A 23177-nucleotide genomic window follows, 5' to 3' on the forward strand; every position below is an offset into this window, starting at 1 on the left:
TAAGGGTGGAAGCAAAGGAGATGTTCAAACGTTTCTGTTTTTAATTGAGCAAACACTGGTGGTAATTGGATAAGTAAGACTGACGCAAGTCATTATCAGACAGGATAGCAATTGAGAGGTGTTAAGTTTTGACCACTGCTTGCCGATCGGACAAAGGATCCTTCCTTGATCCCACTAGCTGGGCCTTTTAAACCCCCTCCCCCCCCCCACCTCCACCCCCATAAATTCCCCTGTCTAAGACGGAATTTTTTTCTAGCTCCCTTGCGATTCCGTCTTACACAGGTTCGACTGTACATGTTTCAGTCCAGTTTTCTCCAAGATCTTGATTTGACTGCTCACTCTCAGTAGACACATATATATATGACTATTAGTATCAGCGAAAAGGGAGGAGGGACAGATACTCCATAGGGAACACGGTAGAATTCTGTCACATCTCAAGTACCCCAGAGTGTCTGACTGCATGAGGAGCCACTAATTTTTTAAATCTTCATAGCTGCCAACTTTTCAAAACCAAATATAGAGACTCTACCTAGGCAGCATGTCAAGATGGTGGGCATTGAACCAGTAATCCCCCTGCAGACCCTACACACAAACTTTTCTGCATTCAATAAATTCAAGCTATTCAGAGAAGACCTGTAACAATAATGTCAGAAATGTTTCACGAAGGCCTCTCCAATTGCCTTATGGGCATCATTCTCATTATTATTCGCAAATCCCGTTTTGAAAGTTCATAATTTTTCTTCAGTATTGCCAAGTCCATCAGGAGCAATACTAGTACTAGAAAACAGAGTATCTTTTTAGAGGACTTTCGTACACAGACCCTCAAAAATGCATTAAATACATTCTGTTATGTACTGATTGAAAGCTAGGCATTCTTTTCTTATTTTTTAAAATCTACTGTTTGTAGGACAATTCGGAAGAGTCAGTTGCCCAAAATTGTTTCAATGAAGAGTGATATCTGAAAAAACTGAGGCCTCTGTTTCTTTTTCTACAAAAGAATAGATACATGTTTATAAATATTAGCTACACAGACTATCCACAAGTATATTGTTTAGAAATGAGAGCTTCTCACAAAAAAAAGACAAAACAACAGAACTGCAATAGAATTTCTGGGAACATAAACTGAATTAATCATAACTCATTAATCCATCATTTTATTACTTTGAGATGTCAAATAAGACCAAGCACATAAGCATAAGGTTAAGAGTAGTGAGACTGTCATGGAAATGGAAGTTCTGTACAAAGTGAAAAAAAAAGAAGACAGAGCATCAGGAAAAACTGACAACTCACTACTTTCAAAAAAGTTAGCTGCTCCTTTCAAACTACAAAGGCAGACAAGGCACCAAATTCAGATTATAATTCAGCAGAAAAGACAGACACTTCTCCAGAAGAATTTGGATATGAAGGAATGATATATGTAGGTCTAGTTCTCTAAAAAAAAACAAAAACAACCGCAAAAGACAATGAGGAATGGAGAAACCACTCTTCATTTTTCTATGATCAAAAGAAAACAGGATCAATACAACATACATCTGCGCAATACAACATGCCAAATAAGTTACGCCAAAAATAGTGTTGCTGAGAAGCTTCATGATCAGAGCCAGGAAACAAAAGATTTGAAGTCCAAAATGATATTAAGTTCCAGTCGTTAATCAAACAGAACCAAACTCTTCCATCCACTTTTTATACTTTTCAAGATCATCAGAAGAAACACTCTTGTTCACTTTTTTAATGGCTTCTATAAAGTCCTCCATGACTGTGGGCAATGTCAGTTCATTTTTCGGTATGTTCCTAATTTCCTCAGGACGAAGCCCGGATATACGTCGGCGGAATGACATCATGGCTGCATCTCTGAGAAAACAAATCAAATAGCAGTGGTTAGAAACAGTACACTAAACTTTTTTTCGATGGCATTATGCAACAGGTTAACTCATACACTACGCAGAGCTGTAGCGCGGCTAAAGTGACTTTATTGCCATAAGCCGCCCCTGACGGCTCGAGAGCCCAGCTATAATTTTAGCTTAGATTCTATTCCAATCCACACATCCGTCTTAAGATAAAGGTTATAATTTAACGTTGATTTCTGGGTCAAGAGTTTCCACCGATAATCTTCAGTTTTCATTCAGTTTTGAAACACGATTTCGAAGTTCAAGCGACTTTTATCCCGATGCCCAAATGATAGCCCAGATAACAGTCTTAGTCTCAGTACTTGTACAAAACAAAGTGTATCATTATTTTTTTTGCTCGCAACTGCATTAGGTCGTATGAGCGCGCGGGACACATTAAAACTTTTTCAGTTGGTAGGAAACTTTGAATTTTGTCCAGGTGGCGGCCAAAGCTTACTCTTATCGATTTTAGACCACCAAGGGATCTTTAACGTGCGCAACTTGCACACAGGCCCTCCGGGATTTTTCGCCTTTGTCTGAGAAAGCTAGGCATAGATCTTTCCTACCAGAAGATCAGGGGTGTGGCTGAAAGACAGCAGTAAGAAGGAGCCAAGGAGTAGCAGTAGAAAGGCTGCAGAAAGAGTTAGGAGCCCAGAGGAGGTGGCAAAGGAGGTGAAGGGGTGGGGGCAGAAAGAGGAGACGAAAGCAGACGACAGAACATTGCTAGAGAGCAGGAAAGGAGATTAAAGGAGACAATTTTAGAGAGGAAAATTTTTCGGTCGCTACCCGGATTCAAACCCGGAACCTTTGAATGAGAGGCCAACACCTTAACCTCTAGGCCACGAGGGCCCCCTTATCTTGTTTACTAAAGAAATGTAGGACTCTTTTTTAGAATATTGATACTGTAGATTCTATTTGTAAAACGGAAATACTCAAATTGCCATTGCTCTGTAATTGAGTAATCAATATTTTTTTCAATGCTAGTTCTAAATTGTAAAAATATTTTTTTCCCCACAATAAAAATCTTTTCAAGTAAAATTACTTTTAAAAATACCCCTCAATACATAAGTACATTTAATCTCTCTAAATACTAGATTTTTGTCATTTTTACAGTTTTGGGAGATTCCCAATTGCTCTCAAACAAAAGTCAAGCAAACTTTTTTCCCAAGAAAGAACTCGCACATTTTTTATCTATTTAGAATTTTTACTTTTGGAAATCAATCCTACTTTTCAATGCCACCTTCTTGGAAATACATAATTCACCTTTTCAATACCATGCCAGTCGTGAACTGTGTCCAGCCTGCCATTGGCAAAATTCTCGTTACCACATATTTTTAAAATACCCCTGACATGAACAGCTCATGGGTATGGCACAGCGAAGCATTAAAAGATACTACAGAATCAGAGAGTTTTGAGGGCTCATAACCAAAGCAAACTTTATTAATTTGAATACCTTACCTGCAGACATTTGTAATGTCAGCACCAGAATAACCGTCAAGCATATCAGCAACCTTTGTCAGATCCACATCGTCCCCCATTTCAACTTCCTTCAAGTTGATGTCCAACAGCTGCCTTCTGCCATCAGCTAAAGGAGAAAAACATACCAAAAAGCCTAGATATTATGCACAAAAAGATGCGATGAATATCTCTCCTGGCGTTTAAGTAAAAATACCCGCAGTATTTTATACAACAGAGGTTATTTCAAATATGAATCGAATTGATATATTCTGAATTTCTCTAAAACTAAAGAAATTAAAATACACTTTAGAATTAAAAAGTGTAATCTCCTCCTATTAACAATCAATAGAGAGCAGGTGGACATTGTACCAACATACAAGTATCTTGGATTCACTGTTGTTGATAAATTAAATAGCATATGTAGAACCTTGGTAAAAAATCAAAGCAATTAACTCACAGGAGACATTTCACGCAGCATTTGTGAGCACCAATATTTTCCAGAGAGGCGGTTCACACACCTCCTGTAAGCACAAGTTTTGCTCTTTCTCCTCCGTAAAGTATGCGCACAAACGCTGTGTGGACCGTCTCTTACCCTGCAGCCGACCTTTGTTTCAATTCGTGTGAAGTTTCACCGGAATTGGCTCGAAACTTTTTGGGTTATCGACACGGAAAGAAAGTTAGTCACACTGAGGCCCTATTTGCGTTTCTCTGACTGGTGTCTGTTCTGGCAACACTTTATCAGAACGATGGCAGCATGTTTAGTTTTAGTAAAAGTTTTACGACACTTGCAACACAATAAGGTTTTTTAAGTGCCGAAGATTAGGTGTTACAAGAGAGTAACAAACACAAAAATGAAGGAGAGATCAGGACCTGAGTTGTTTGATAGGAAAGAAGGAGCAAACCACACCAGAGCACCCGCCAACCACCCACTTGGCAGCACGAAAAGCAAACATTTTTCAAGTGTTTGACAAATTTGATAGTTCAGAAAATTCTGATTATGATATTTTAGAGCATGGGGATCCTGATTTCAATGTAACTGAGCATCAATGCACTGATTCTGATACAGAATGTTCCAGACCTAGACTAGGCTTTCAAATGCAAAATTCCGCTTTGTCTAGAGCCCAGGTTTTTTTTTCACACTGAAATGGATTAGACAGCTAATATATAAGGATTACCATATCGATTACCTGCTTATTCACGAGTTTCGACTTTTTATTCATTTTGAAACACAAAATACAATAAAAGACACACACAAGATTAACTTTTTGTTGGGCTTTTTTGCACAACATATTAAGTCAAAAAATTTAGGCAAGCAAAAATTTTAGCACATTTTCAAAAAATCAATTTCTAAAAAACTATAAAAGATATTGCCTTTCTGTTTTTTGTGTCATATTGGGCATGTTTAGATCTGTTATTTGTGTAGAATGGTGGTTGTATATCTTTGGGAAAAGTGTTGTTTGAAATATTGAAATACCCCCAAAAATGCCAGTCTTCAGCGCATGTAGACCCGAAAAAGGCCAAGTCTCCAGTGAGATAAGTTTCTTTATGCATTTTTTGTACAGACTTAAGTTGTTTGAAACTCAAATTACCACCTAAAAAGATTCTGCATCTCCATATTCGAAAGTATAATTTCTTCTGGCATCATTTGGAGGCCTGTTGCAGCAACAACAGCGGACAGCATGAAAATGAATAATATTGTTGCAAGAAAGCTTTTTAAAAAAGTGAATTTTAGACTCTAAGATGTTGTCCCCATCTATTTCAAGACATTGTCTACAAAAATATTAATAAATAATAAATGATAACACACATCCTGTGTGCTAACCATATGCAAGATCTACGAGAAGTAATAATATCCTTCAGCCTCCTTCAAAAACAGAGGGATAAAAACTTCTTTGCCCTCTCCTCGGTCAGATCAAAGTGAACAATATCTATGACTCTGCAAACAGAATTATGTTTTCGAGTGTGATTGTGCTTTATCTTCAGGTATGTGCTTGATGTTCATGGAAGAGACAGACGGAAGAACAGAAGACTGTGTGCGCGCGAGCATGTGTGTGTGCGAGTGAGAGTGAGAGTGAGAGAGTGAGTGACTGACAGAGAGACACAGTGTGTGTGTGTGTGTGAAATAGAGAGAGAGAGAGAGAGAGAGAGAGAGAGAGAGAGACAGACAGACAGACAGACAGACAGACAGACAGACAGACAGACAGACAGACAGAATTCATGGACCCCGCACACTCCTGCGAGTCAGTTTTGCATTGCTGTATGTGTTGCGTGGAGCATTTCAGTGGTAACAACAAATCTTTGTACGTTGATTGATGTTCTGTAATATTCGCCTAAAATTTCCCTCATGGATCAATCTTATCTTATTCCTATTCCCCGAGAGTTTATGTAATGGGCTAGGTACCAATTCATTGTATCGGTACTTTTTCCGACATACTGTTCCCCGAGGTGAAGCAATGAAACAAAGAAGAAGACATTACTTTTAGTAGAAAAGTCCTTGATAACTTTGCACAGACATAAGAAGTCATGCCCGGGCATGATAATGAAAATATATGACCCTCACCATCAGGTAAAGGAATGTATATTCTTTTTTCCAATCTTCGCCGGAGAGCATCATCAAGGTCCCAAGGGAAGTTGGTCGCTGCAAGCACCATCACAGTTTTTGTTGGGTCATCCCCATTTGCAACGCCGCTCACTCCTGCAATTTGGGAAAATATGTTATTTTTGCACATCTCAGACAGCTATTGGATGATGCCCAAAGACAGTAACTGCCAAATCAACTAACCGCATTTTCTTAGAATGGAATCTCTTCCATGACATGCAGCACAAATTGCATGCAATAAACTATTTCAGCTAAACAGGTGAGTAACTAGTGGAATCAAATTTCTGTAAAATCAAAGCAAAACCTATTATCCCCAAAGAAAATTCTAGCTCATGTGAGGAGATGAATGACAACTTGTGCCAAGAAAAAAAATTACAGTATGACACTCTCATAGAAAACAATATAGATCTCGTCAAAACTTGAATCTTTTCTCAGTAATTTCTTGCTTGTGAATTTGGGATCCAAGCACAGAACTATGGCATAGAAAATGCAACTATTGTACTGATTTATTCTTATTATACAGCAAAAATATCACATAAATAAGGTTAGGCTGTCAGAATGACTGGCTGGGCTATCAGAATGAATTTCAATGGGACTTTTTCTAAGCCACAGAAAGTCCTTACCGTCCATTTGAACAAGAATTTCGGATTTGACCCTGCGGCTTGCCTCATGCTCTGAGCCAGATCCTCTCTTAGAGCATATGGAATCAATCTCATCTATGAACACTGTGCTAGGTGCATAGAATCGTGCCTGAAATGAGAGTCACATTTTTTTCCAGTTAATACCTTTCCCCACAACCCTTCCCCCCCCCCCCCCCCCAAAAAAAAAAAACCCAACAAAGACATGCAGGTAGTACCAAGCTGGCAAAGGAGAAAATAAATTTAGACACAGTGACGAAATAATTAGAAAGCAAAACTTTTTTAAGCCAGCAGCGCCAACATAATCTTAAATAATTCAGTCTTTATCTCTGCACCTATTGTGAGAGCTTCCTTTACCTCAGATCCGCATCAGGAATTATTTAATTATTTTTTTTGCACTGATCCGACAGTGCTTAAGTCACCATTTGGGAAAAAGGAGATGTTGGTGAAGCAATGAATTACTGTGATATCTTTTCCGGTATACCGTAATGTATCAAGGTCTACTACACCTATAGTTAACTGCTGTAAATATTTAAATCTACAAATTGAAATCAGTCTATACTGTCTGTTATCAGGTTGTTAGTGTTATTGATCTAGGTTGTTAAAGTTATCAACCCAGGTCTATAGCCTACTACCTAAAAACAGAACATTCACCAGTTACACTAAAAAATCAACAGGTTATAAAACAAACAAACCAAGCATCTCATACCATTTCAAACAAAAGCCTCACAAGCCTTTCTGACTCTCCATGCCATTTGGACGTGAGGCTTGTGGTCGAGACATTGAAGAATGTGGTGCCACATTCTGTGGCTACTGCTTTAGCCAACAACGTTTTGCCGGTTCCAGGGGGACCCACCATCAACACTCCCTAACGGTGAAAGAGAAAAAAAATGATTTTAGTTAAACAAATGCACACTGACACGATTATGCTCATTTCAAGCTGACAAAAATGAACACAGGCTGACAGAAGTAAAGGAAGGAGAGTAAAGAAACAGGAATCACTAGTGACATTTTCAAACATCAGCAGAAAAAATAAACACACGGAAATTCCGGTACCATATTAACCGTGACACTATGAGTAACTGTATGGAAGCTATATAGACCTGAAAGTTATCTATACTCTCCAAACATGAAAAGTACTTAAGCTGTTGTATTTGTGAGACAACATAACAGCTGTCACATTTTATCTGGTACCAAGTGACAATCAGAAATGTGCAGAAAGAGAAGGGAAAAAAAGAGACCCCACCAACAACCTGCTCAACATAAAAAGGGAAACCCAAACAATTCCAGGGAAGTCTACAAACCGAAATCTGTGCGACCGCCGGATTTTCTTTTGTAAAGCCTTTTTTTGTTTAGAAAGGCTACTTAAATAGAAGGAAAAAAATTGCCAATTTTATTTTCTTTCCGTTTACCGCTGTTTTCATGTTAATTGTACTCAGTTTAAGTAGACTCCATAGTATTATGATTTTAATGTTCAAAACTATCCTAGGCAAAGTAAAAAAAAGGAACTAAACATTACAGGTTTGCTTAGACTTACAGGATCATGAGCTGAAAGTAATGTTAACATGCAGATAAAAAGTGCTGAAAAAAAAAAAGTCTTCAACATTCAGTCTCACGAGAATTCTTAAAAAGTAGTACCACCAGTAGCTCAGGGGGTGTTAACAGATTGCAAAAGACTTTCAGTCCAGTCACTAACACTACTGTTTGAAAAAGATCCTAATAAAAATAACCCTTCCAGCAAAATTGTATGTTTTGACTGGATAACCCTATCCGTATGCCTGGGGTCATTTTGTACCCCATGGGTTGTATTCTTCACATTTTAGAATACTTCTAGTACGAAGATCTCTTTGAAACTTTCAGCGTTTCTCAAAAAATCATTTTGACAGACTGCTATACAAAGCGCACAGATTGGAACAATGAGTAAATTTCCTTTTTGAAAAGTGGAGGCATAGAGTTCCCCACATCGTATGGATACGATAGTATAACACAACGTTCAGATAGGGTTAACAAAAACTAGCACATGCATTAAATTGTAAGGTTTTTTTTTAAATTACATTTTTTACACATTAGGACATGCATCTAAAAAATAAGGCCTCACCTTCCATGGCCTCCTTATTCCTCGGAAGACATCAGGTACAATAAGGGGCAGGACAACCGCCTCTTCCAGAAGCTTTTTTGCATCTTTTAGACTAGCAATGTCATCCCTGTGGATCAAAGAACAAGCAGCAAATAAATGTCAAGTAATGTATAAGAACCATTGCCAAAACGTGGGGAAAAACACAAACATCTCACATTAGTGTGCATAAAATGTGATGCATTAGTATTTATTTCTCCAAAACGTATACACACCTCAAATATAGGATGTAGAACCTGCATTAGCAGTTTCAGAACCCATGTCAGCTTTATAATCTTGAGTTTGTAAATTTTGTGCCAAAAAATGTTAGTTTTTTTGTGATTCCTGGAGTGTCATTTTGAGCACACCAATGCAAATTTCCAAGAATGTCCAAAATTTAGAATTTTTGGCTCTGTTTATTTTACGTGTGCTTTGATCCTATGCTATTTGTCATTGAGAAAGGTTAACTTGCTCAAGAAATCGGTTTATTTGTTTTCAAATAGACGAACAATTCCGATTACTTGTGCGTCTGTCGTGTCGTCACGGACTAAGTGTTTCAGAAAACACCATTATTTTTTAGTAGAATCACCGTAGCTGGTTAAATCTTTTTGCCTATCGTCGTTTATTCAATACTTCAAAAGCCGCGATGCGCGAAAGGAACATCGGGTTCCTAGATCTACGATTTCGGTCGGCTGTTTAACATTCGCCGTTATTGTCGTCAATTTGTGACGTGCCGGAAGTCCGAATTTCGCCCACTTTTGTTTTGAACGGGTCATCAACAGTGCCCGGATATAACTGTTTTCTTGAGTGACTTCCCCTTACCCGCTTCCCCAGAACAACGGAAGCAACGGGGGAAACAGAAAAACGAAAGTAGTCATTGCCTTCAGCGTCCGGTGACGCACAAGAATTTTGCGTTGAATGTGACGTACTGGGCTGTTTTGCGTGTTTTTAGGCTACTCTGTTGAATATTTTTGTGAAATTGCGGTGTTTACACTAGATTCCTGGAACAAGAGTGTGATGTGTGAACAAACTTCGAGAGATGGATCATTTCTGTGGTTATAGATTTAGCTTTTGTGCTCAGTGATGACGTTTGGGGTGTCGTCATGCAGCCGTACAAGACTGACTGACGTACTAGAAATTACATTGTCCTAAGAGCAAACATTTTTAAAGTAATGTGTGCTCTCTTTTCTCAAACAAATAAACAAACATGTCCTTGTTTATCTATCTAACTCAAAAATACACATTTGTTCTTTGTTGGTATGATATACCTTTTTCCAATACATTGTGTCATTATTGTTACGTACAAGTAATACTTGTCATCATTGCTAATATCAATAAGTTTTCAACATATATTTCATACATGCAAGATTCATTTAGAAGCAAAATACGCCTTTATTGATCTGTGTATCTCTTGGTGCAAATTTGTTCTTTGTAGGCATGATTTTACCTTTTCCCAGTTTGTTTTGTCATCACTGTTATGAAGAGTACTGTTTGTCATAATTAGCAACATAATGGTGATCGTCCACTGTCTTTGATATGACCTGATATCTGTTTCAAAGCAAAAGAAACCTCTCCTGGTTTTTTTTTAATTCTTAAAGTGCGCTTTTCTCTCTGGAGGCAAGACTTTTGTCTTTTCCTGTACATTGTGTCATCATTGTTATGTACAAGTCATGTTTGTCATCACTGTTATGTACAGGTCAGCTCAATTGATTTTGTGCTTTTGCCTCATATTAGTTTAAAAATTGTTTTACACATGTGTTTTTCTGGTACTGAGGCTTTGATAACTGTATTTATACAGCCTTTCACTATTGTGATGTGTTGTCAATGATAATGTCCAATGTGTATCCTTTCTTGTACATAACAATGATGACATGTTCTGTGCACTGCGTCATTGTTACAAAGCTTGTCATTCATATTACCATTATGAATGGAGTTCATAGTGTACAAAGTCTTTGTTTACTAAACAAATGGAATTTAAAGTCCATAATTTGCCTTGCTGCTTATCTGTTTTGTCATCACTGTTACATACAAGAAATACAGTGGTTGCCAAACCAATAGACCCATATCTCCAAAACCGTACATCTCCTTGCTCTGATACTCTAGGAATATGAGCACTAAATGTCAATCTGTGACTGACAGAAAAGAGAGTCAAATTGGTAAGAAAATTTTTTTTGCACCACTGAGTCTCAAGAGAGTCTCACGTTTTGGCAATTGCTCATAAAAGTTCCCAAAGAAATAACAAAACATTTTTATTGCTCTCTGATAACAGAATTCATTGTATTAAACACTACCAATGACTACGGTCTCCTAATAGAACTAAAGGTAATAAATATAAAAGCATTACTGTGATCTGATAACACTTAATCTACCAAGTTATTTTATGACTAATGAATACCCAAAACACTGAGTTTTTCCGCCAAAATCACACCAAAGTGACTCACCATACAAACAAAAACTTCATTAAAGATTTAAGTTTAATTAAGGCAATTCATGCCAAATTTACCGAGTAAAGAAGAATGAATTCAAGTTGGAACTGAAGAACAGATTTCAAGCCCTTCAAGATCTGGATGACTGTCAAGTAAACAAACACTGGGACAATATAAAAGAGGCAGTAAATGCAACTTGCCAGAGCATCCGAGGACCGACCCAAAGTCAACACCAGGAATGAATGGATTTCACAGGACTCTCTAGACAAAATCAAAAGAAGAAGAGAGCTGAAGGCCCAAGTCAACAACAGCCGTACCTGAACTGAGAAACTCGCTGCACGACAAGACTACACCGAAGCAAACCGGGAGGTAAAGAATTCCATCAAGAAGGACAAGAATACTTACCTGAATGGCCTGGCCAAAAAGGCAGAGAAAGCAGCAACAGACGGATGCAGATTGTACACCAGACAACAAAGACTCTTTCAGGGAGGTTCAGCAAGCCCACTCTACCAGTGAAAGACAAAGAGGGAAAGACTATCTTCAACCCAGAGGGGCAACTTAACCGATGGAAAGAACACTTTGATCAACCCTTGAGCCGACCACCTGTAGAAAACCAACCAGAAATCCTTCCAGCCAGAAAAGACCTCCCAATCGCTACGGAACCACCTTCAAGAGAGGAAATAACCGCAGCTATAACAGCACTGAAGTCCCACAAGGCAGCGGGTCCCGACCATACATCACTGGAAGCCCTTAAGGCAGATAAAGATACATCAGTCGAAATTCTCTATGCTCTATTCGAAAAGGTTTGGCAAGAGGAGGAAATACCATCAGACAGGAAGGAAGGCCACCTAATCAAGCTGCCAAAGAAAGGAGACCTCAGCAATTGTAACAACTACAGAGGCATAACACTCCTGTCCATACCTGGGAAAGTCTGTAACAGAATACTCCAGGAGAGAATCAAGCTGGAAACAGATGGGAAGCTCAGAGGAAACCAGGCAGGACTCCGCAAGAACCGATCATGTGTGGACCAGATCGCTACCCTGCACATCATTGTTGAGCAATCACTTGAATGGAATTCACCACTCGTGGTCAACTTCATTGATTATGAAAAGGCATCTGACAGCGTGGACAGGGGAACTCTGTGGAAACTCATGTGGCATTATGGAATACCTGCAAAAATTGTCAAGCTTGTGAAGACCACCTATGATGGAACAAACTGCCAAGTCTTCCACGAAGGACAACTCTCTGAACCATTCCAGGTACAGACAGGAGTGCGACAAGGATGCTTGCTCTCACCTTTTCTCTTCATACTGGCAATTGACTGCATCATGAAGGAAGCCACGAGAGGCAAGCGCAATGGAATACAGTGAATCCCTTGGCAGCAGCTGGACGACTTGGACTTCGCCGATGACCTTGTACTGCTCTCTCACACACATACTCAGATGCAAGAAAAAACAAAAAAACTCAACAGCCTATCAAGGAGTGTTGGCCTACGTATACACCCGGGCAAGTCAAAAGTAGTGAAGCTAGGAAAAGTGTCAAGCCCTGCTGTGACAGTGGAAGACATTCCCCTAGAAGAAGTGGACTCATTTACCTACCTTGGAAGTGTCATCGATGGAAAAGGTGGAACTGAGGCAGATGTAAAAGCAAGAACCGCCAAGGCAAGGTCAGCATTCAATCAATTATCAAAAGTCTGGAAAGCAAGCAGCATCTCACTGTGCACCAAGATTCGACTCTTTGATTCCAATGTCAAGTCTGTGTTTCTCTATGGCTGCAAAACTTGGAAGACAACAAAGACAGTGCTGAATAAAGTCCAGACTTTCATCAACAGATGTATGAGGAGTATCCTAAGAATTGTTTGTTTGTTTTTGTAAAGTGTTTTACGGCGCTCGCAACTGCATAGGTCATATGAGTTTGGTAGGAAATTTTGAATTTTGCCCGGGTGGCGGCCGAAGCCTACTCTTATCGATTTTATACCACCAAGGGATCTTTAACGTGCGCAACTTGCACACGAGCCCTCCGAGATTTTTCGCCCTTGTCCGAGAAGGCTAAGTGCAGATCTTTCCTACCAGAAGATCAGGGGTGTGGCAGAAAGACAGCAGTAAGAAGAAGCCAAGGAGTAGCAGTAGAAAGGCTGCAGAAAGAGTCAGGAGCCCAGAGGAGGGGGCAAAGGAGGTGAGGGGGTGGGGGCAGAAAGTGGAAATGAAAGCAGACAACAGAACATTGCTAGAGAGCAGGAAAGGAGGTGAACGGAGACAATTTTAGAGAAGAAAATTTTTCGGTCACTACCCGGGTTCGAACCCGGGACCTTTGAATGAGAGGCCAACACCTTAACCTCTAGGCCACGAGAGCCCCATCCTAAGAATTAAGTGAATTAAGTGGCAGGATAGAACAAGAAATGAAGAGCTGTGGGAAAAGACAGGACAAAAGGATATAGAAGTAGAAATAGCACTAAGAAAGTGGCGATGGATGGGACACACCTTCAGAAAGCCCAGCAGAAACATCACAAGACAGTCACTGCAATGGAACCCACAGGGAGCACGAGGCAGGGGTAGGCCACGGGAAACATGGAGGAGATGTGTGGAAAGAGACATGAGAGAGATGAAGCTCACTTGGAACGAGCTAAGAAGGATGGAACAGGACAGAGATAAATGGAAGGAGCTTGTATGTGGCTTATACCCTGCCAGGGGTGAAAGGCACTGATGATGCCAAATTTCCACATCACTTTGAAACACCCATATTGTTCAATGAAGTTCAACTTTAAACAAAATATAATATTAACTGATTCCGTCCATGATTTTTTCAGGCTCTGGACAGAATTATTTTTCCCTGTTCAGTTATAGACCTGGGGTGCATCTATTTAATGCATTACTGTGAAGCTCTAAGTCACTCTAATAGGTATTGTCATATACCAAACTGATGGGAATAAATAGAGGAATGAGTTTATATCAATAACAATTACCTATAATCTGTTTGTACTGCATTTTCCTTCAGACAAAAACGAATGAGAAAAAAAAATTGCGCAACAGCTCCTCGAAAATTTCGACTTACCGCATTTTCTCAGCTCTACAAGTCCTTATAAACCATAAGAATCAACACAACATTGTAGCAATATCACCCTAGCACACATTTATGAAAGAATTTCACAAATTTAGTTGAATATCTTTCTTTGAAGGGCCTTTTTATTATACCAGGCCCCGTGTTGTTTACCCTGAGATCTAGCCTACATCGCGACAACCAAACAACGATTTTTGCAAGAATTTCGCGGAGTTTCGATCGATACTGGCGCTCAGAGATTGAGGTCAGGTTTGTTTACAAGTTCTACTTCCTGTCGACAACTTAAAAAGTCGGAACTATGTTAAAAAGTGCACATTTGTTTCGGATTTTGTTGAGCTGCTCACAGCGGTCGAACGGACGCAGCGGAAAAACTCAGAGCCGCTGTCAGCGGCCGAATGGACGGAATCAGTTAAAGACTTGGTTTTGCAAAAATGAAAAAAAAACCTATACCATTTGTCTACTTGTGTTGCTAAAGAAAGGAAAAAAGGTCCCATCAAGTCTGTTCCTAGTCATAATGTTGGAATTATAAGGTGGATTTGTTTCATCATTGTTCAATATCTGTATTGAGGTCAATTTTGACGAATTCCATGTGGACAAAAATAGCAAGATGGTATTATCTTCCCACTTTCTAGGACCTGTTGGGTATTATTTTGGTCTCTAGCACCATTCTATCAATAAGAATTTTTAAAATGAAAGAAGCCAGTTGCTCCCCCAGTCCTCCTAATCCGTTAGATCAATCACTGCCACAAGTAAAAATGTTTGGGTCTAAGTTTTGTAGATCCCCTTTTATTGTAAAGTCATTATCGAACAAAACAAAAACATCATCAGAATCTTACTCAGAGAATAAATCAGAGACTGATCTAGAACTATCATTGTCAACAAACAACTGGAGCATAAATTGAAGGCCCCTCCATCACCATTTTGTCAACTTGAAGTTGAAGATGAAATTTGTTGGTTCGCTTCACAAAAAGTTTTGTTTATCTTTTGTATTTCGTTATAATGATTACAACAGTTCTAGCAGAATGGAAACTTTGTAGACATTGTTGGTTCACTTTTGAGTCAGGGGACATCACTATCAAAATATTTTCCGCCTTCACATGCATCACCATGGCAAGCAGCAGTTGAGCAGATCTGGAGAATATGGCACGAATGGTATTGAGCCAATCAGGGGATTAAGTGTTAAGAGAGTCAATATGGGCATTTGAGAATATTATATAAATTAAGATTTCTCAGAAGAAAAAAAAATCTAAAAGAAATAAACAAAACACAATTTCAGTACATAGGAAAAAAACCTGCCAAATAAATAAAAGGCAAAGCCCCTCCCCACCAAGAACAATAAATATAAATCTGCTGGCTAGATTTCTATTACTCACCATCTCACATTAGGATTTTTCTGCACAATATCTCTTTCAAGGTACTCAACCAAATCCTTTTCATGTCCCTGAGCCTCATATTTTTTCTCATCAGACTGAAATGAAAGCATTGTGAAATAACAAATAACAATATGTCAAAAAGACCTCTTATTTTGGGTTGTAAGAGAGCTGTCTGAAAAGTAGGGTGAAGATGGTCATAACTAAAAGAATTACTACTCTTTCCACATACGTCATATGTGTACAAAAAGCAAAGCACAATACTTGATGCAAGAGCACCAGTTGCACCAATGAATGTATGCATCTGTGACGTCACATCAAACTTGGCCATCCCAAAAGAGGAATGGTCAAAGGTGTCTAATCAGAGATGAATAGAAAATTGGGTAGTCCCATTACATGAATAACTGACATTGTATTGAAAAATGTACACAACTTACACCTAGAAAAGAGAAATCACTTTGAAACCCATTGACATCAGTCACTAGCCCGGTCTTGAGGTAACCAGTGAACTTTCTCTACTGCTGACATTTTATGCTTAGTCTTCTAACTACTTGACAGAATTACAATTGAAGTGTCATCTACATGCAGTAAGATTTCATTAAAACTAAACTAAACAGTAGTAAAAGGGAAAAGCTGAAATGCGTTCATAAAGTAGCATGCACATTAATTTTGAAATTAAATCACATCAGAAATAACTGTTTGATATATAATGGAACCCAATATACACCAGTTTGTCATAAAGTGCCCCCCCCCCCCCATCCTTCCCTCAAAGTAAATAATAATGCTACCCCCATAAGATACTATTTAAAAAAATCAAATATGTAGTAGTTAGGCTCTTTGCTGTTGCAAAGAGAAGAGATGAGATTGATTCCCTTTAACAGTTGTAATTTTATTAAATCCCTCCAACTGCTATTGAAACAATGTGTCCCACTCAGCCCTGAAAGGCAGGATCAAAGCAGCCTACCTACTAAATTGTTCGAATTATGTGTTGCAGGAGAAAAACATTTACAAATATACTGCTTCAGCTCTTTCTTCCATCAATATTGCTACCATAATAAGACATCCTTGGTCCACTATACCTGCTCTTTTTTCTGCTTCTGACCAGCGCTTCCATCTCGACCTGCACCAGCCCCTCTACCACCTCCTTTTTGAACGGGAGATGGCCCTGGTCTGTTCTGTGAGGGTCGACTTCCTTTGCCATTTTGAGGTGCTCTTTGCTGATTGGATCTTTGCACACCTCGAACATTTGGAGATGGTCTGGCAACGCAAAAAGTTGTAGATTTTTTTAAGAGGAAGCAAATTTATAGCACACATATGCAGAGAACAAAGAGAAAAAGATAGAAAGAGATCTGATGGCAGTTGAAAGAAAGAGACTGAATGAATGATGTTCAAAGAACAAAGGGGACGAGACAGCAGCTTTACATATGTGTAAACAGCATTATCAACATTACAGTGCCAAATAACAGAAAAGAGGCATTGAAAAATGTAAAGGATCACATCTCAAACAACATCTAAAAATAATTACATGAAAGCAGAAAAATAAGAAAAAAGAAAAACATGTGCTGGTATGTTAGTTTTCATAGAATGATTTATAACAGGGAACATGTGAAAGCTACCTCTGCTCAACTGGTGTTGGGGGAGGCCACACATCAGGGTCTCGTGTTGGTTGTTCATGGCGGTAGTCTGGAGGATTACCAAAACCTCTCTCAAGACCGCCACCAAAGGCACCATTAGCTCCATGTACTGATTCCATCTTGAAGGACTGCAAAGTGCTGTTAATCTCTTTTACTTGTTCGTATTCTTGAACAATCTCCTGTTTCAACTAGAGATCAGAAAGGCATCACAACTGAGTATTAGTGTTCATGTGAGTGCATTGGGAAGCCATAAAAATCTTACCAAATTACCTCAATTCAGTTTTATGTTTTAGTAAGAGTTTTACCGCACTTGACTTGCAACACAATAAGGTGATATATAAGTGTGAAGATTAGAGACGTTAAAAGAGAGTAACACAAAAAAGAAGGAGAGATAATGACGATAGATGTTTGATAGGAAAGAAGGAGAAAACCACACCACAGCACCCGCCAACCACCCACTACCTCAATTCAAAATCTAGATCAAATCTGGCAATGAAATTGTGTGCATTGTACATCATCCTCTCAAAGTATTGCAAACATTCTAATATAAAATATATCTTTAACCCCCTGTTCGTGGATAGTTTTACAACTAAAAATAAAAGAATCTTATTTTTAATTGATAAATCTACCCAAGTCATGAAACAACACAAGCAAATTTTATAATCAAGTGTAAACGTTTTCACTGAAGCTGAACTTTGTTTTCCACTTAATACAAGAAAACTTTAAATAAGGTCCAGGAAGATTCCTGTAAAAGAACCAGAAAAAAAAACTGCATACTATAAAAGCATACACACCAAGCCTGCATATATTCAAAACAACTAGAGTAATACAACAATGATGATTATAAAACAAATTTACTGGAGAGAGAATGAGAGAGAGAGAAAGAGAGTGGAGGGAGGGGGGGAGGGAGAGAGAGAAAGTGAATGAGAGAGGGGACACAGACAGAGAAAGAGAGTGGAGGGAGAGGGAGAGAGAGGAGAGGAGAGGGAGAGAGAGAAAGAGAGAGAGAGAGAGAGAGAGAGAGAGAGAGAGAGAGAGAGAGAGAGAGAGAGAGAGAGAGAGAGATATTTCCACAGTCAACCATGGTAGCTGTGTGAAATTCTTTCTGTCCGTGTACATTTAAGGATACACGTTGGAGAAAGTCAATGGCAAAGGAGCACTCTCCCAGGGAAAATATTAATATTACTGAACCATCATTATCAGGAATTGACTAGATGGAGGTGACAGCCATGCTGTTCTAACAAATTTTTAAAAAAATACCCACCCTCATATTAAATCTAAAGTGACTTGGGTACAACCAAATTCATCAGTGTGAACTCAATATTGAGGAGAAATACAAGGATACATTTGAAACTCAAAATCAACAGGAGAATGCAGGTACAATGCTAGTTGCAGAAAAGAATACAATACCTGACTCCACATTCTTTTCCTTTCAGAGTCTTTTATGGTACCCATCAGACGGTGGATCTGTTGGATAACTCCTTGGTAGTACACCATAGATGTCTCATAGTCTCCAAGCAGTGCACTCTCCCTCCCAGTTCTAGTGTTCTCACTTATCTCTGTGAGACTCATTGTGAAATTTGTGACTGAAAGACAAAAGTATAAGTTTATCTACAAGTTTCACATTAACACTCTGGGTTAAAACAAAATGCAATAATATCACCTATTTGGCATTTCACGAATAAAAACTTTCTCTCTTAATTACAATTTATGTATTCTGAAGGTGTGAGTACTATGTAAGTATAACTGGGAAATATCCTATTGAAAAAGCTTTGATCAGTGTGTGTGAAGCAAAGGCTACACTTGTAGCTCGACAGTGAAATCTGCAAACCCTGTAATTCTTTAAAAAAAAAAAAAAAACACTGGTTTTATTTTGCTGGATCTATATTTAGTTTCCTAGATACCACAAAACATGCTGTTTGATCTTGGGGCTCAAGAACATTTAATGTAAAGGCTCTCTCCGACAAATTCATTATAATACCCATTAAAATTAAAATGGTTTGTCGGGAACTTCTTGCACTATTGACCAAAAACTGGCAACCATAGTGACAGCTCCATGGTGCAGTTCCTGAGACACTTCATCATGACACATGATACAATCACAGAGTAAAAGTATTCAGAAAAAGTTAATACACATATATAAAAGTGGATTCAGTTCATGCAACCATTGAAAACAGAATTAAGGGCGCTGAAAATTCGCTCACCATCTAACTACATTAAGTATATACAGGTGGCTTGCACAAACCTTAAACCATTTTTAGTATTTAAACTGCACATTCTTCTCCAACTACAGAGGCTTTGGTGCGCTCAAATCTATCAAGCCTAAAAAGGGTGCAGATGATGCTAATGTCACCGATCCTCAAGCACTGCAGCACTGCCCAGATGGAACCATCCTTTATAAACTGGAGTTCACAAATGACTGGACACATTTGTCCTTGCCAAGAGGTGACAAAATCCAACAAAGAAAGAGAAGTTGTGACGAAACTAAAAGCCCTAAATAACTAGGCCTATAAATAGCCCTTCTAAAGATTAAAAAGACAAAATACAACCATCTGCAGTCCATGTAACCATTCATTCTATCCAATTCACATACGTTTATTTTTATGATGCTTTGACATCAGGGGCATGGCGTCACTTCCAGAGACGGTGGCACCAAGAACAAATTTATAAATAACGAATAGTATTGCAACTTATTACAGGCCTATAAACTGTAGACTTACTATACACGCCTCTTCGTTTAATTTTAAACTGATACAGGGACACCTACTTCCATGCGAGAAGAATAGATAAGTGCCGGTACCATCTTTTATATAGAGAACTGATGATAAAGAACCAAGTTCGGCGCTCAAGATGCGCACAATCACATTTCATCATAATCACATCCAAAACAATCCCACAGATCAAAAGAAAAGCACACATTCACAGTCAAGAACACGCATGCACTATTGCCCTCGGGGCGTCTTCACATAATGACCCCATTCCCTGATTCACTAGTAGTTCTGGTTTCTCAAAAGCAGACGGCCAAACTTATTTTTAAACAGTTCCAGGCTAACTACCACTCCAACCCCTCCCTACCATACAGGCGCCAAATCTATCTTGGCCCTTTGGCCCAACAGTACAATCTCTTAGTGTGATGGGAATACCTGTTGTAGCATTTTTGGCTGAGTTTATGTTCTTGGTGATATCTCTTGCGTCTTCCGTCAAACGTCAGGATGGAGTATAAAAGATTGTTTTTGTGCTATTCTTAAAAAGAAAACCCAGTTTTCAACTTATTGAATCAAATAGTTTAAGGATCATTTTGAATTATTTTGACCAGACTTCACACCTAAACAATGAACACCCAGATGGGTTCAGGCAGAGACACTGGTTCAGGTAGCGCCAATCTGGGCTCAGGGTCCTCTGTGACGTCAGACGAAGGGAACGAAAGATGCGGGGGGACCCTTGCGACCGGGATAGACTTTCTGACAAAGCCTAGGCCTGAGCTGGACTGACAGACACTGACAATAAAGGGCCAGACATAAACTGGCTTTTACGAGGGCCTTACTCAATTTACTGTCAGGCTACCCACCCTCCTCCAAATAGCCTAATTATAGACACCTTAACTAAAGACTGGCGTACTTAGGGATGAAAATTGAATAAAAGATTTGTTTGAAGAAAATATTGTGATATTTAGTTAAATTTCGGAAAATCGTATTCCCTTTTTAAAAAATCCCTTCTCCATTTCAAAGGGTGGGGCCATGGCGCCATTTGTGCTTGGGGAGCCACACTACTGTTTGCCATACACTGAAATGGTAGAGCGTTTAGAGGATACCAACTAGATTTTTTAATTTTTGTAAAGCATTAAATTTCAACTTTTGTTCTGAATGGAAAACATGCAATACATGATTAAAACCATGTACCACAGAGTATAAAACCTTGATGCTGATTTTTCATTTCTTAATTTAACCTTAACACTTGAAAATTCTCATGAGATTGGCAGGATTTTGTTTTTTTCTATTTTTAAAACACCTATATATATAATACGAGAATCTTATCTCTGTAATGGAAAATTTACAATAAATTCAGTACAGATACTCATTTCTTTTGTGTATCCCATGCATTTCAACTGTATATATATATGTACAGTCGAACCTGTGTAAGACAGAATCGCAAGGGGGCCAGAAAAAAATTCCGTCTTAGACAGGGGAATTTAGGGGAAGATGGAGGTTGGGGAGGGGTGGTTCAAAGGCCCAGCCGGTGGGATCAAGGATTGTTTGTCTGATCGGCAAGCAATGGTCAAAACTTCACACCTCTCCTGTCTGATAATGACACGCGTCAGTCTTACTTATCCAATTGCCACCAAAGCTTACTTTTCATAGGACCACTCTTTGACCAATTAAAAACAGAAACGTTTGAACATCTCCTTTGATTCCACCCTCAGCCCCACCCACCAATGCCACCCCTCACTGCCATCATTGTAACAACGATTCGAGGAACTCTTTTCTCGGCTGGCCGTACGATCCGGGCGGCCGGCATTGGTCAATCTAATTTCACACCTCTGGCTTCTGGCTACCCAGGAAAGTTTCCGCAGTAGCTCGCTACTCGAGCACTCTCACGAGAAGTCGTGAGATTTCACACCCACACTACACTGACCATCTGCATTACTCAGGGCTCACATGGTGGGGTAACATCTACCCCCAAATTGCACCCCTACTCCTCTTCTTCACCCAGCGGCATGGCCATAGCGTAAAAGTTTAGAGCCGGCGGAACCAAACTTGCGAGTTTTGTTTCAAACCAGGTCTGAGCAGGCAAAGCATTTTCCGTCTTAGACAGGTGAAACCCTCGGAAGGGAGCGGATTTTTCTTTCCGTTTCCGCATTGGACACGTTTCTGTTTTATACAGGTGATTAAAGAGGAATATTTCAAGGGGGCAGCGGGGAGATTCCGTTAAGACAGGTTTCCGTTTTATACAGGTTTCCGTTAAGGCAGGTTTGACTGTAGTCATTGTCAATTCACCCAAGTGTACAAAAAAGTTAAACTTATACTACACTATATATCAGGCCAACAGACTGCATGTCTTGTTACATGAACTTTGTGTTACTGTCAGCCAGGGGATCGAGTAAAATGCCACTGAAAGCACCATGACCATGGTTATATACCATGTGTGCTTTATATAAAGTGCAATCTTTTTTACTATGTGACTCAAACAGATCAACACTATTGTAAGGTCATTTTATGAGGCTGGCTGCTTCATCCTGCCTGGCACCACAGGCACTATAAAATTACAAGAAATTTCAATCACTGATTGTGCTTTGCTGGATAATTTAGGATTAGAGGCATTCTGTGGATTTAACCAACTTTTTAATGTGAGTCTCAGATGAATTTTCAAATGCTACGATTCTAATTCTATCTGTCCATTAAAGAAAAACTTTAGACAAGCACATCAATCATAAAAATCGAATAAAATCTACTTCAAAGCAGTTTGACCAATTTATTTTCTTGCTATGAATATATATATGGTCACTTTTAAGCACAAGGGGGCTATCCCAAAAAATGCTGTTTTAAGTAAATTGAAGGTAAAGTTTTTTGCCCCTTGTTCAATTTCTTTAAAAGTAAAAGACAAGGAGAGTTTTCTCTATATAACCGAACAAATACACACCAATGAAACCAAACTTCTAGAGGTAGGGCAATGCCCACTTTTGGTGTGGGTCAAGATTTCTGGAAACCCTCCAAATCTTGGTTAGCCCGTGTGTCCTGAAAAGCGACCATATTATATCCATGATATATATATCATGCTTTTAGTAGACAGGTTTTTCCTTAAGTGCTAGTCTAGATCTAGTAGTGGTTGCAGGGTGTCCAGCAATATTTACTGAAAAAATTTACCACCTGGAAAAAAATTTACTACCCAGCAAATCAAGCCCAACACCAGCTCAAAAAAAGGGGTTAATTTGCGCAATCAATGGTCAATAACATATATCATTATTACATAACATATTGAACGAAAAGAACACACAACAA

General features: G+C 39.0%; 1 protein-coding gene across 1 annotated transcript; it reads right to left on the minus strand.

The window, feature by feature from the left end:
- Nucleotides 1–875: 875 nt before the first annotated feature.
- Nucleotides 876–18883, minus strand: LOC101857934 (katanin p60 ATPase-containing subunit A1). The gene is made up of 10 exons (XM_005093260.3): nt 18592–18883; nt 17164–17369; nt 16627–16804; nt 15551–15645; nt 8680–8785; nt 7291–7449; nt 6567–6693; nt 5905–6039; nt 3345–3471; nt 876–1851 (listed from the first exon to the last, which is right to left on the minus strand). The coding sequence occupies exons 1-10, from the start codon at nt 18751–18753 to the stop codon at nt 1653–1655; spliced, it is 1494 nt and encodes a 497-aa protein (XP_005093317.1). The 5' UTR covers nt 18754–18883; the 3' UTR covers nt 876–1652.
- Between the last annotated feature and the right edge of the window lie 4294 nt (nt 18884–23177).

The sequence above is a fragment of the Aplysia californica genome, unplaced genomic scaffold (genome assembly GCF_000002075.1).
Source record: "Aplysia californica isolate F4 #8 unplaced genomic scaffold, AplCal3.0 scaffold00060, whole genome shotgun sequence".
NCBI classification, from domain to species: domain Eukaryota; kingdom Metazoa; phylum Mollusca; class Gastropoda; order Aplysiida; family Aplysiidae; genus Aplysia; species Aplysia californica.

What these genes read in the sequence shown, in the direction of transcription:
- LOC101857934 (XM_005093260.3), bottom strand. Translation starts at nt 18,753, where the DNA reads ATGAGTCTCACAGAGATAAGTGAGAACACTAGAACTGGGAGGGAGAGT. An exon ending in GAATAAGGAGGCCATGGAAG is followed by an intron (nt 7,450 to 8,679) that starts GTGAGGCCTTAT and finishes TTTCACCGTTAG; the next exon opens with GGAGTGTTGATGGTGGGTCC. An exon ending in ATACATTCCTTTACCTGATG is followed by an intron (nt 3,472 to 5,904) that starts GTGAGGGTCATA and finishes TTTCTCCTTTAG; the next exon opens with CTGATGGCAGAAGGCAGCTG.